The sequence below is a fragment of the Leptinotarsa decemlineata genome, unplaced genomic scaffold (genome assembly GCF_025532065.1).
Source record: "Leptinotarsa decemlineata unplaced genomic scaffold, Ldec_3_MD MMD2_tig00000505_RagTag_RagTag, whole genome shotgun sequence".
NCBI lineage: Eukaryota > Metazoa > Arthropoda > Insecta > Coleoptera > Chrysomelidae > Leptinotarsa > Leptinotarsa decemlineata.
This window is the reverse complement of record NW_027412549.1, coordinates 2,767,953-2,783,802: the sequence shown is the minus strand read 5'-3', so window position 1 is coordinate 2,783,802 and position 15,850 is coordinate 2,767,953. Positions and strand designations below refer to the sequence as shown.

General features: G+C 32.9%; 1 protein-coding gene across 2 annotated transcripts in view; it reads left to right on the top strand.

Moving 5' to 3' along the window:
• kkv (hyaluronan synthase-like protein kkv) overlaps nucleotides 1–15,850 on the top strand; it is a 123,065-nt gene that overhangs the window by 86,160 nt on the left and 21,055 nt on the right. For both annotated transcript variants that reach the window (XM_074173787.1, XM_023174125.2), the window contains exons 3-6: nucleotides 13,154–13,398; nucleotides 13,615–13,908; nucleotides 13,998–14,398; nucleotides 15,044–15,515. In XM_074173787.1, coding sequence (XP_074029888.1) covers nucleotides 13,154–13,398; nucleotides 13,615–13,908; nucleotides 13,998–14,398; nucleotides 15,044–15,515 — 1,412 coding nt within the window. The remainder of the gene's footprint in view (nucleotides 1–13,153; nucleotides 13,399–13,614; nucleotides 13,909–13,997; nucleotides 14,399–15,043; nucleotides 15,516–15,850) is intronic.

The following is a 15,850-nucleotide window of genomic DNA, read 5'->3' as shown; positions in this document are numbered from 1 at the left end:
AATAAATTAACAGGGTCTTCAAGATCTTCAGATGATGTGGTGCTGCAGGTTTTTCCGGATTTTCCTGCAGCTGAAAAAGCAAATGCGCCACTGGAATCAATGAAGTCGCCCTCGAGCGCCAATTAATTTTTATTGTTGTTTTTATTTTTATCGGGGTCTCTCAGTCAGTCAAAAAATCAAAAATCAAAACTCTGCTTTACTTTGCCAAGCTTTCGCTTCTAATGAGAAGCTTCTTCAGGGCCTATAATTGTTGTTGTGGTTTTTTTGCCAATAAATAACATTACAAATCAAACTTACTTACTGTTAGTATGATTTGTAATGTTATTCATTGGCAAAAAAACTACTACTGAATCCCAGTAAGTTCAAATAATCTCGTAGCACACGCCTATGGACACACCCACCTCAGTAACAATGTGCATAAGATACTCAGCGATGTATTTGGTTTTGTTGCAATCAATTCAATGAGAATTTTTGTTGTTTTGGTATGGTTCGATGATAGCGGTAATAAATTTATTGAAATATATCCCTGAGATGTTGAGGTACAAGATCTACGGGTAGGAATTGCGAAAAATAAAACTCAAAGGAAGGGGTATTTTTCTGCACTGTTCTTGTTGAAGACGGTATCTCAAGGTGACTACAAATACAAAACCTTATATGGAATGTTGGAAAAGGTGTGGTCAAAGTGTCAGAGATTTAATGCTTCCACAGATTCATGCATGTCTGTGAACAAAAAAGCAATATTGTTTTCAACAAATAAATATCGATTATTGATTATCATCTAAGCAGTTTACACCTGGTATGAGAATATCTTTACGAAACTATGTGAAAAATAAAAGATGACAGGTGAAAAATTCAAGAATGAAATATTCAAATCAAATTTTAATTTATTGTGAATTCAAATATTCCTATGAAAAATAAAAAATAATTTGTTCATGATACCATTCATCCAATCAGAAACTATAAGAGAAACTATAAGAGATACAAACTCCGTTAAATTAGGAAAAAGTTGCCCATATAGAGCTTGTGGCATTTGTAGATAATAACGTTTTGAATTTTGGAAAATTCGAACCAGCGTCCTCACTGAAGTTGTACTAGTAACTGAATGATTTTTTCCATAGACTGAACGTCGGATTGGAAATCTGTAAACGCTATCTTGTACAGTGTGAAAAAATGCAATGAGAAAGTGTTCTTCCAATAACATCGGTAATCGCATGTTGAAAGGTAAGACCTCGTTGATCCCTAGCTTGCACAAGTTTGCACTTTCGAGGGTCGTTGTTCGCAGGGGTGTGTAGCGACAGCTGGACAGAAAAACACATTTCAACAGATTTCTCAACGGAAAAATTAAATTAGCGAACTAGTCGGACTTTCCCAAATTTTGAATCGCCTAATTGAACTGACTTTCTGTATCTCTGTTTTAATTTTTCCCATGCTGTCCCTACTCGTTTTGATCACAACGTATACCGTCTCACCTAAAACGTGACATAAGAGTCAATTGAAATTCTATGATATTAAAGATGGCGCTGCGGCTCGAAATTTTTTTTTATTGCAATAACTTTCAAATATGATGTATTTGATAGGGTATTGAATGAATTTGAATGTTTTGATCATTTGAGCTATCTTAGAAATCAAGTTGTTTTTGAGATACCTACGAAATTTTTCTTCGAAAATTCAAACCAGATGTTAACGAAAACGGTTTTCAAACAGATACAGAAGAACTCATCAATATTTTTTAAGTAAAACATTTTTCAAACGCACTATTTTTGAAATACAGGATGTTAAATATCAATCAATTTTTCAAGAGCAATATTATGTTTCTTTCAGCATCCAGTGGTTCACAGTGGGAGAAGCTGTTTCCATTTAATCTCCAATGTTCACGCCTCTGGCCTGAGCTCAATTTTTTTTCACATTTTCCCTGTTCGATTTTGATGAATTGGTGTAATCTTTGAATATAAAAAATATGAATTTCTACAATTCCCGAAAAAAAAAATTTTTTTTTAAGGTCCCCAGTACACATTTTGGGCGAGTTTTCCTTTATAAGAATTATTTTTTTTTCAATACTTTTTTTCTACTGAAGGAGCTGCCTGATACCTCAATGTTGACTCCTGTTTCTTCTTGTAGTATATACTGATCGATATAGAATCTTGTACTCTGTACATTGATGCTGATCATTTTTTCAAATTTTTCCTTTTTTCGGATCATTACTAAGTGATGTCGATGAGCGATTTTTGATCAATTTTTCTCTATGAATTCAAATTGTTTCGGAGGCTTTGGCCTCGAAGATGAGTCCCAAAGTGGTCGACCTACAGTTATCCAGGAAGAGAATTTAAGGACCCTGGTGGAAACTAACCCATTACAAACGGTGCGTGGGATGACGGAAGAACTGGGCGTCAGCTTCCATGTGGTTTTTGATGGTTTGAAACGTAGTGGAACGGTCTCTACGACAATAGGAGATTCAGGACATTGGTTGGACACTCATAAGCCACTCAGGCATTTCTCTGCAACCCCTATAATCTTCAGTATTGAATTTTATAGTTGGCACCCTGGTTCGTTTAACTATCTGTCCCATCTCTAAAAACTCCCCATACTCCCGAAACCGGTCGTATAAATAAAATTAACTAGTCGAAATTAGACAAAAGTGTTTTCATTCATTACATTAAAGTTATTCTTTAAGAAAAACTGAGTCCAACAATGCATTCGTGGTTCAGTCTGGCACCACTGGCAAAAGCTACAGCTCCTTTAAAAGCTGTTGTGTGCAGTTTAAGACGATTATGGGTGTATGATTATTATTACAGATGCCTGAAGAAGTTGTTGGAATGATGACCTATTTATTTTGTAGAAATTCATGTTAAATTTAAGTTTATTATTTGTTACGACCAGTTTCGGTTTACTAGATCATTAGTGGACCATAAACTAAAAATTAGACAAAAGTTATTTCCTCTATTCTATTTCCTGAAGAAGTTATGTGGTGAAACACGTGTTGCTTAAAAAATCTCACAAGTGTTGTTGAATTTGAAAAAGAAATTTTACCAGTGATATATTTTTTCATGTGTTGCACTCAAAATTCCGATTTGATATTCATACTTTCTGCTATTCGAAATTTATCGGTATGTCATTTCATGCATGTCTGTTTCATTATTTATTTTTGCATGAGAGCAGTTATTGAACTTGTCCAAAGTGAAAAGGCCTCTTTTTGAGATTCGTTCATAAAGGCCTTATGAGTCTACGTTACTGACGAGGGTAAAAAAGCCGACATTTTTCAAAAGGTTGTTCCACTCAGCATCTTTTATTCGTATAATTAATACTCCTTAAGTGCTCCCACTCGATTTTTTCTTGGATGATGATCGCAAATTCTTTCAACGATCGCAGTTTATTGAACTTTGTCATAAACGCTGTATATAAAGTCAACATGTACATCTTTTGAACCGGGATTTCGATGTTTTCAAAAGATAAACATATTTTATTAAACTTCTGTTCGAATTTGAACTCGTTCTGAAGATCTTAACGGGAGGTCAGAACAAAAACGGTTAAATATTAGGTAAATAAATGTTACATAAGAAGAATCTTAACCAAATACCACCGGTATTTTTACATATTTTTTTTACTTTAGTGAGAGTCAACACGCCATATTCTGACAAGTAAATGTTTAACATATTGCATAAGCCGTGTTCAGTTTTTTGCTTTCTGAGATGAGGTTTTACATAATCCATATAGCAATATCATTGAATTTTATAATATTAGATGAAGTACTATTGTTAGATATTGTTTGAGAGTCAATGTCTCAAACTAATAGAGAAATAGCGATGTTACATATGTACGTTCTGGAATTTGAAAATGATCGTTGATTACAGAATTCTGAAAGTTTGAAAAAACTAAAAATGGGTTACGTTCATATAGGTGGGCCTACTATACTAGAGTAATATTTCAAAAACTATCTCGCATGTAAATAACAAATGAAACGCGTTGATTGCCTAATTTTTCAGCCGATTTTTTTGTTTCGAGATCATGGATCATTGCAATATATTGCAATGATTAGCCTAAGGCATTAGAAAAATACTGCAAATATTGCAGTATTTAAAATGTCATAACCCTCGGAATACGACTAGTATAGTTGAAAATAAAGAGCAGCTAAGTGTCAGATTTGCAGTTATGTAATTTACAAAACCTAATTGATAAATTTCCCATATAATTATTATGATTTTATAGTTTTTGAATAGTACTGTATCAAATATATGTATTTTTTTACATATGAACTAGGAAATAATGTGGATAATTATAAATTAACTGCTGAAGCTTTCATGTGAATATACTTAACGAGTAACATAAATTCACAGGTATTCGAAAGTGATTCCTAATACTATTTAACATGAATTTTTCATCCATTCTACATATACTAGTGAAATGCAAAAATAAAATGTATATGAATGGCATTGAATCACCACTGATATTTATTGTAAATTCACACGAATTATTTTTTTAGTGTATTGATGTTATCATTAATACACCAGTCAACCTAATAATAGCACTGATGATCTTCAAACATGACTCAACCTCTGACGGAAGCACCAAACTCTTACGAAGGTTCGAAATAGCTGAACAGTTCAATCCATCAGACCACTATTATAATCTTCATGCAGTCATTGTTCATTGTGGTTCTAGTGTAAAATCTGGTCATTATTACGCATTGGTCAAAGATGAAACAGACTGGTTTAAATTTGACGATAGTCGTGTCACTAAGTGTTCTGGCGATGTCTTGAATTCATTGGAACCTATCTGGAGACACCCTTCATTTTGTTTTATGAAAGAGAAGGAATCGGCAGATCAAGATCTCTAGATGATGTGGTGTTTTAGGTTTTTCCGGGTTTTCCTGCAGCTGAAAAAGCAAATGCGACGCTGGAATCAATGAAGTCGCCCCGGAACGCCAATTAATTTTTGTAGTTTCATAATTTCATGATTTGTATTACTTTTTTCTTTAATATCACAAATTATTCAGAGAATGTGTGTAATTTCGAAATAATGCAATATTTTCAGTAACAGGTAGGTTGTAACTATTATGTCGTATGTAGCGATATTATAAAAAAACTGTTTTTGTCTATATTCAAGTCCCAGGCATAATCATATATCTATTATATGATCTGGCAATCACTCCTGTGATATTCTATGTTAAAGAATGTCTGTACATTCTCTGTACTTCCATTGATGAAGTGATATTGCCTGTTTATATGATTTTGCAGACGTCTCCCCAGTGAAGTTAGGTCTTACATTGGCCTAAGTTCAGTTTAAGCTCCAAGAATCAATAGTTGAGTAAATCTCCGTCTACGTTGTGAAATGAACCAGATTTACTGTTACTGTTACTGTTAGTCTGTATGAAAGATGCAATGGGAATCAGAATTTTAAATGACAGAGGTTTGCTTTTCTTAACGGCAATCTTTGTTCTTCAACACTATCACTGTGATGTTAGTGTTGAACACAACGGACTACAAATCTGTTTTACTCTCAATGGGACTTTTTTAAATTAGTGTTTTTTTTTAACTAAAAAAATGTATCTATAGTTGTCGAATCAGCTGACTATCTATCAATTTACGAATCCCGTGTTAGAATGTTTCTATTATCTTTGTTGAAATACACATACATCATAATCGAACTACATACGTGAAGGTATGTTTAATGCAATATTTTCAGAAAGTTTGAGGAGTTGATCTTCATTTGTATAATTGTGTGAAATTCACTTATCAAAATCATTCCATTATAGTAAATATTTTTTGTCGTTTTCGTCTGCTACATTGAATTATCCTGAAATGATTATTTTGACTCCATTTCTAATTGAATTATCCAAACATATTTTCATTATTTGGTATCTTAGAAATTGTATCCCCATTATTATTTTATTAGGCTACTACTACGTTCACTCAAGTCTAAATTATTGCTTAGTCTGCTACGGTAACTGCAGCAGTTTGAAGTGTGCTACTTACATTAATTCTATATAAAATCATAATCTGATAGTTTCTGTACACAAATTAACATCTGCATCAAACGGACGTCATATTATGCCTATAAAAATATGTAATAAACTTCCCATATTCGAAAAAAAATCTAATCCCGTTAATTTCAAAAAAAATATTTTGTTTTTCACATGTAGGTATATTCTATATTTTATTACTCGATTTGTCAACTCCTACTTTTATATGTTGCATGTGACCATTTCCATGCTTGTTTTCAGGAAAATACAGTATTGATTGATCGATCGATCGATCGATTGGGATTATAAACAATTTCAGATATTATACAGCGTTATTTAAAAATAGATTAATATTTTGGTTCATTTTTTGTCAGCAACAACAAAGTCCACCGTTTGTGGTGAATTCCAGTGAAATATTGACCTTTTTTCGTGTAATTTGAGATCTACTTATTACCTATTTTTCATACGCTGATTGGCTAGAATTTATAGCTTTAATTAGAAAAATAAATAAATTCAATAAGATCAGGGGTACTAAAAATAGTCGTTACAACAGCATTATAACAACCCAAAAAATGGAGTAAAGAAGTATTTCACATGAACTATTTTGAAAATTCAGAAACAATACCTTTGAAATTCACTATATCAAACACTGATTATTATTCAGTTTGATTTAATCATAAAACAATGTACAGTGTTCAAACACACTTTATTGTATTCATAGAAATTAGTAAGAGTTTTCTGCACTTTAGAATTATGATAAACTGCATACAAATGAAACGAATCATTATGGGATTCAATCGTATTGTTACTATCATGCAATACCTAATATTTATTTGGAAATTTCGGATAAATTACCTGATTTCATGTGACACTTATTATATGAAGCAACTCAGTCAAATTAATATTTTGCAAAAGAATTATTGAGTTCAAGTTACTTTCTTGTGAAATTAAAATGCCTTTGTGTTTATATATTTGAATTAAAATTCAAAAGTTGTTTCTCATTGAGAGTCAAATAAGTTCCATGAATTATTTGCATTATAACATTCTCATATTTCACCATGTTGTCAATCCAGATACTGAGATATACAATTTCAGGTAATCCAGGTAGGTACTAAGATTATTATAGATTCCCCTCATAATTCAAAGTTTGGGAATGAAATTTATTCACAAGATGCCCAGAAGTACCGATGTTTTTTTGATGGGTACGCAGTTTGGGACTAATTTCAAACGTTAAACATGGTTAACTAGTTTAGTGATGCAATATTTTTTCTGAAGAAAGTGTGGCTAGGTAACAGGATCAATGTTTTCTTTAAAAAAAACAATGTTTTGAATTTAATCAAATTCTTCTTCAGAGCTTTGTAACAATGAATTTTCAAAACATATCATCCACCAAACTTATACAATTATTATCGTTTCAATTTCACAAAAAATTAAAATTACTATCAGATATATATATATATATATATATATATATATATATATATATATATATATATATATTAATCATCAGATATATTAAATATATAATAAAAAAAAACATTGCAACAACATAACGGGTGAAAAATAGGTTTGAAACAAGCACTGTTCCGAAATACCGGATTTGAAGTTCTGTATTTCATTAAGCAGTTATTTATTAGTGGCACAGAAAAACTGCATTTCTGAAATTCACCATGGAAAGGAATATGTTATACCTCACTTTGAACTGAGTTATGTTTTTGATAGTATCTGGTTTTTTCGTTTTTAATCGACAATAATAATTCTAAATTTGCTACATCTGGTTACTATCTCGTTTATTACTATACATATTATTTGTTACTTTTGAGATCTCTTCATGTTCATCACAATTTTTTGTGATTACCAAAGTAGACACAAAATGGAATTATTGATGAATAAATCCTATACCCACCGTCGTAAAAAATTGCTATGCCATATAAGTCTCAACGCAATAATTGAAATCAAATGCAGCATTATCTAGGACGAATCGATAATCCAACAAGTCAGGTTCAAAGTAAGTACGTCTATTGGACTCTCCACTGCAATTTGCGAAAGTAGAGCTTCTTAAGGAAGGAAGTGATCTTCCATCCAAAACAAATAGTGTTACCAAACATCAGAACTGCAACACTTTTCTTGTCTACAAGCGTTTCACCAACCAAGTTGGCGTCTTTAGTAGATGAATTAGGTGAAAATTAAATTGATATTCTTGTATTGTAGTGATGGAAATGGATTAACTGGATAGTGTAATGAACATTCTCTATCATTCTGAAGTTTTCCGTCCGAAATTCTATACAAAGTTAGTCCGAAAACAGTTACCTGAAGATTATTATTAAAATAATTCGCAACACAAAACAAATTTATATATTTTATAAGACCACAATTTCTCTGTAGTGAAATTATGTTTTGTAGGTATACATATTCAGGACCGCAAACTTTATATTAAGTTGTACAATGCTGTAATGCACATTTCGTAAGTAAATAAATAAAATTTCCAATCCAAAAATATTCTTCTCGTTTCACCCCTACCTAAAAGTTTCTAAATGTTCATAATGTTCATCAAAATCAAGATTTCAAGGAATGATTATTCGTTTTCTGTTAATGGGAATTCAAACAGTGTTGTTAGTATATTCCCCAAACTTCTGGGACAACCTGTATGCAGACGTGGGCGACAACATCTAACGCACGGAAAGATATTTGGCGACGGTAATCTATAAAGTTTCATAATCTAAATGCCTACCATTCTTGAAAACTCTGGCGGTACCTTGAAGCCTTTCATTCGAACTGAATCAGACTGTAATTGTCCACAATTTCGGAACGCTTTATTAAAAGTGAAATGCCAAGGACAACTAGATCTGCTGCTGGGCTGGTACGCGGATGTTGGGTATGGTTGGGCGTTAAGAGGATATGGTCCAGTCGTCTGGTATACATATGCGTTATTATCATGCTCTCCTTTGTCTTTGTGACTCTGCAACTTTCATTTGACTTTTGGTTACCTTGGCAAGAATAACGTTTTATTCCTATTTCATCTGAGCAGCCAGGATTTCACTCCGGGATATTTTTTTGTGTGGAATGTTAATGGCCTTGCCTCTAGCCAATGGTATATTTACATTTTTAAAATTCTCAATGAGAGTTCAAGTAATTTAAAATGGTTATGGATGATTACATTATAAATGAAATGCTCGTGACGTTCACATTATGAAAATTTTCAACTTTTCTTTTTCGAAATCTTTTATTTTTCCTGTTAACCAACAGAATCAATTTATCTCAACACTTACTCACTTAAAAGCACTCCAAGATTCTGAAATAGCATCAGGTGGAAATGTGAAACATTTTGTAATGATTTAATTTAGATTCATCTGATAGAATAATAAACGCTGTCTACTTTAAAAATCAGATTAAAAAATTTGCCCCTCGGTTCATGGGTTTTTCAAAACGCCCAGAAATTCCTTCGTTATCTTTCAGAAGGTTTACATGAGGACCTTAATAGAGTTACCGAGAAACCTAAACCAATCTTAACGAAGATTGACGAAACGACGAAACACTGAGCAACAACGGAAAAGCATAAGAGTCCTGGCTGAGATATTTGTAAACAATTTCGTTGGTCAATCAAAATCCACTATGAAATGCACACACTGTGGAAACTCATCACTAACCTTCGATCCTTTCTGGGATTTGTCTCTCCCCATACCGCAAAGAACTGACCAATTGAGTTTATCACAATGCTTGGATTCCTCCACAAGAGAGGAATCTCTGGTTAGAGATGAAAAACCAACGTGTTCGAGGTGCAAGGAAAGAAGAAAATGCACAAAGTCCCTATCAATCCTAAGTTTCCCCATATTTTAGTAATACATACATTTAAAAAGATTCTCTCCAACGGAAAGATTAGGAGGCAAATTTAATATTGCCATTGAATTTTCTTTAGAAGAATTATATATGATCAATTATGCAGCAGACAATGTGACCCCTTGTCGTTATAATCTATATACACTTTTGAATCACAGTGAGACTACTTAAAACGGGCATTATACAGCACAGTGCAGACACCCATATAGTGTCACGTGGCATGCATACACAACGAGTCACACGTGTGTCCAATTTCACCAAAATCGCTTGTGAGTGAGGATGCATATGTCCTCTTTTATGAACAAGAAAGAACTAAGCCGCACCTTTGAGGTGATTTTTTTTTTTTTCATAAATTAAATCTGTGAAATGATTTGTATTTCATAGTTTGCAAAAATATACATTATTATTATTTTTAAAAAAATGCAATTTGAAAGGATGAATTTGTGTCGATCCAATAGATGACGTGTTCATGAAGGCCATTTTTTCTACGGTATTGGATTGTATTCACTTGTTAAATGTGGAAAAATAGGTAGTACAACGAAACTAGTGACGTTCATTTTTTCTTTTTTTGACAACTCTCGAACTAACTTGTCATTCGTAGTCACCATACATAAGTACTAGTTTAGGTAACTTACATTCTTACTAATAATGATTTTCAACAAACTATTATTCTTTTTTATTATATTGTTGGATATTAAAAGAAAAAATACCTAACCTTACTTACAATTTTCACTAGATTTGCCGTGAACTACTAACAAGAAACGTCAAATAAGTGGTATTTTTGAAAAGGTAGCTGAACGATCTTCAAAATTAGGTATAACATATCCCACTTGAAATTTCAATGATTGTGTCCGCTTCTGCTAGAGGGTTGATGTAATTTAATTGAAAATTTTTTGCCAAAAAAATTATCCTATCAAATTTGTCTATTTCTAGTCATGTGTGTCGAAATAACCAATGAAACCATCATTACACTGATAACTACCCATGGATAGTTTTCACGGGTAGTTATCACTTATGTCATGACATTGCTAAGCAACCAACACAATAAAGTTGTTTGACATTTCAGTAATTCAATTTATTTCGAAAATGTCACTTCCTCGCTTTGGTGTTAATAACTGTGTGTTCAATAAATAATTTTGTTCGAATTGCAAAAAATATTCTCACCGAATATCCCTCGAACATTGATAAATAACTCATAATTTTATCACAACTTCCTCAAGCACGTTATTTTAGGTAACATCCCTCCGTCTTCGGCGTCGGGATGTTACCAAATAACGTGCTTTCGAAAACTGTGATAAAATTATTTCGTTAGTTATCAATGTCCTTGGGATATTATAGCTGAAAACTAGCTCATGAAATGTCTCCCTTGAAAATAAGTTTGACATATTTTAAAATTTTTTCAGGGACCGACATATAGAGGGAGTTCGCTATTCGAACGATTCTAGGACGGTTCAAAATAGTTATCCAGCACATTTGACAGTTCGAAAATCGTTCAAATAGCGAACCCAAATACAGCTTAATTGATGGATGTAGCCGTTACTACGTGGTAGGAGATCATAATGAAAAAAAATACAATAGTTTATTGTATAAGTTCGAGAATGTCCATGTAGGACGAAACTGCAGTAAAGTTAGTTACAAATAATAGTGGTGAAAACATAGAAATTTTCATTTCTCTTTTTACAGCTTATATGTTTCAAATAAGGATAATTGTTTATCAACCAAAGTTTTTCTGCCCTGAAAGCGTTGCTCTGGCTATATAGCAGAAGATAATGTTCTTTGTAAACCAAGTTATATAACGAATTTCAAAAAACCGTATCATCTTAAGCAGTAACATTATCGAAAGAAACAAAAAACACGAAATCTACAGCTATTAGCTGTGTTCTGTCTGGCTAGGAGCTTTATAAACGAGAAAGTTTTCCGTTCACTTTAGATTTTTTATCTCGAACTGGATCTACAAACGTCCTTGCGATGCATTTTTGTTAAGAATAGGCGCAATTACCTTTTGATTAATTCAGATATACAAGGTTGGCAAAAAAGTTGAAAATACGGTAATATCAGTTTTTTCATTGATTTGAGACCGTTATACCTATTCTTGAAAACGTGTCGACAATTCTTTAGATTTATATTTCATATGTGAATGAATTACATACCTACATTTTTATATTATCAAGAACACTTCTCAGTCACTTACATAGTTGATTTCTTTCAGAAGCATTCGTGAGCCTTTATTCTCCAACAAGGCGAACTCAGATAAGAGCAGTTCAGTTGAGAAACGAATAATTTAGTAAAAACAGAAAACCGTATCAGTATACTCAACCTTTAGTAGTGGCTCAATAGAAACCTTCTATATAATTACTTTTGCATTATTTTACGATATTTCCATTCCGTAACTCGAAAAATTTAAAAAAAAAGTAGCCAAAGTATTCGTTCTTTCAGCAAAAATATATTGAATTCCTAATACTTCAAATCATATTTTTGTGCGTATCATACGTAGGATTTTTTATACAGTTACTCCAAACGTCACAACGGTACATTGCTGATTCTTCATGTAAATTAACTTTCCTCTTTCACTTATCATAAATAATATTTTGATGGCCACATAACAATACCGATCCGTTGTTTCTAATAACAGGGGACATTTATTATGTGGTAATATATCATTTATCCTAGTCTGTGTCATAAATTTAATAGAAACAATAATTATGTTTTGAGTAATGGATTCTCCAAAAATTGGCAAAATAATTTCAAAAACACATTACAGCAGATGAAGCTGTAGAGAACATACTTCTCAGAAGATAGCATTCACTATAGGTTGATACAATGTAAATATTTTTCAATTTCTGGCTTGTTCAATGATATTTTAACGTGAAACCGTTTTTTGAATAAACATCAAAGGTGTTTACACATCTGGTACGTTTATGGGTTATCTTCAAATATATACAATTCTTGTCCAAATTGCTGTAGTTTGTTTTTGAATTCATACTTTTTCTACTTTTGAATTTGAAATTCAACTCAAAATGGCACATACTAATGTTGTATCAATGTTTTTTCTCAATTTACCCCAAAATAATAAGTTTCAAAGTTGTTTCAATCTAGTTTCTGAATATCATTTTATTTATCTTATATATGTAATGTCAAAAACATATCAAAGAAAGCTCTTTTAAGATTTCCTGTATTCAATCTTCTTTAAACTATTATGTCACCTCGAAGGTTTATCTAATTGTGAATTGTGTATATCTAACTCATCATAGTATGATTTATGGCGATAGGAATATTATTCTATGAAAAAGTTAACGAATTAGTGCTATTAAGAATTTTATTTCACAAAAATATTTATTTTCGGTTTTTTTCTTGTTTCAGCACAAGAACCGTTCAAGAAACGAAAGGATGGGACGTCTTCAGGGACCCTCCAAGCAAGGAGGTTTCGAGCTCTATGGCCGACCAAAAATGTTTAGAACTGACAGTAAAAATTCTCAAAGTTGTTGCCTACTTAGTGACGTTCGTTATAGTACTAGTATCAGGAGTAATAGCGAAAGGAACTCTTTTATTCATGACGTCGCAACTTAAGGCTGATAAAATCATCACATACTGTAACAGGGAATTAGGTAAATTCATATTATTTCATATCAATTCAACAGATTTTACTTCAAAATACAAGTTTTTCTCAGTGTACGTCCAAATAACATTCTTCCACATTCAATATAATTATCATGAGTCCATCACATAACAAAATTTGAATATTGAATAATGAATATTGGGATTATATCGTCATTTCAGCTTGAGTTCAGCCACAAAGTCATTGACGTATTATACTATTTCAGGTAGAGAAAAACAATTTATAGTTAAGTTACCAACACCAGAACGAGTAGCATGGATGTGGTGCATATTTTTCGCCTTTACTATACCTCAGCTTGGGGCTCTATTCCGATCTACAAGGATGTGTTATTTCAAGTCCTCCAAGAGACCTCCATTTTCCCATTTTCTGATTATTTTTCTAGCAGAAACTGCGCAAACTGTAGGTATTGCCATTTTGGTTTTCCACATACTGCCAGATATTGATGTCGTCAAAGGTGCGATGTTAACCAACTGCCTTTGCTTTGTACCAGCTGTCTTGGGTAAGAAAAATCAATTTTTTCAACATTTGTTTGAAAGTGGCCATTCATTCTGCCATACTTGAAATCTATTGAGTTTTTTTGTGTTTTAGGGTTACTTTCAAGGAATAACAAGGAATCTCAACGGTACATTAAAGTCATTATAGATCTCATAGCCATTGCAGCGCAAGCCACTGGCTTTATTGTGTGGCCAATCATGGAGGGGCGAGCAGACTTGTGGATAATTCCCGTCGCCATTTTCATGATATCTGTCGGCTGGTGGGAAAACTACATTTCTAAGCACTCTCCGTTACCATTCATCAAGAGACTGGGGAAGATAAAAGAAAATTTCGACCAGACGAGATACTTCACTTACATGTTCATTTCTACCTGGAAAATTTTGTGTTTTCTAATCTGTATCATGTTTATACTGCTAGTGAGGGAGGGAGAGATGGGCTTTTTTTTCACGGAGTTTTCTGAAGGATTCGGGGCTCATCCAATTACTATATTAGAGGTAAATTTTGTAGCTTTTTAAAATGTTCTGGTTGAACATTTACTCGGTGTGTAGCTGTAATTTATTGTGAAGAACATATTTCAATATATCACAATCACATTTAGTTTACCAGAAGCTGATTCAAGATAATAACTTTTTGAGGACATTTGACAGATCTCAAAATTATCCTTTCAAAAACTTAAGCACGGACTTTTTTCCTTATTCAACATACCTGCTCTGTAAAGTCATTGATGAATTTTTTGTCAAGTAATTCAATGAAATAGTGAAACAAAATGAGCTTGTTTTGTTAGTTCTTATTGAAAAAATCAGGTTACCAATCAAGATAAAATTCATGTTTTATTTCGAAATGTAATTCATTTCCGTCCAGCTTCCTCGAACATCACTTTATAAAGATCAAAATGTTCAACAGTTTGCTATCTAAATATGTTTTTCGATAAACAGATTACTCCAAACAGTATACAAAATAACTCAAAACACAATTGTTTTAGTAATAATCATTGAAAGTATGCTTCAACTGCAATATCAATGTTTCAATGTAGGAACAACTAGAATTATTTCGGTCATCTGCTATGTATCAAAAAGATACATAGCAGATAATATTATAGAAATATGAAAACATATGCAGTACTGTTGACTTCTTTTTAGATCAAACCAGTCCTGGGAGGAACATCTCTACCAGACATATCCGAGATTTTACCTACAGGAGACGATACCGTTGTTCAATCCAGTGATATCACCCCAATCTACGTTCTAATGATCAACGTACTTGCCTCCTACCTAACCTACATTTTCGGCAAGTTCGCCTGTAAAATCATGATCCAGGGATTCTCGTACGCATTCCCCGTTAATCTAACTATTCCAGTTTCCGTTTCTCTTCTGATAACAGCTTGTGGATTAAGGAATGGCGATCCATGTTTCTTCCATGACACGATTCCTGATTATCTATTTTTTGAGTCACCTTCTGCCGCATTTCTCAACGATTTTATTCATCACCAGCATGCTTGGGTTTGGTTGTTGTGGTTGCTGTCTCAGACTTGGGTGATGATACATATCTGGACACCAAAATGTGAGCGTCTCGCTAGCACTGAGAAGTTACAAGTTGTGCCCCTGTATGATGGTAAGATATAACCTACTTATTTGTCAGAGGTTTGATATATGGTTGGCTACCCAAAGCATACCGCGAAGCATAACTAACTGACACCTTTTCCGGAATTGAAAACCACTCAAATGATTAATTTTGAAACTAATAGGATACTATGGTTATCCGAATCTTTCGTCAAGCCAAAACCCAATTCTCAAAAGTAAAGTAGGAATGGAGAAGGAATCAAATGTAATTTTCCATGAGATACAGTTTGACCACATATCTATTTTAAAAATTGAAGAACGATATACCCGCTTAGAGGGTTGAAGGTTAAACAACAGTTTTCACGTCAAAACGTGTCCCCCTTACAA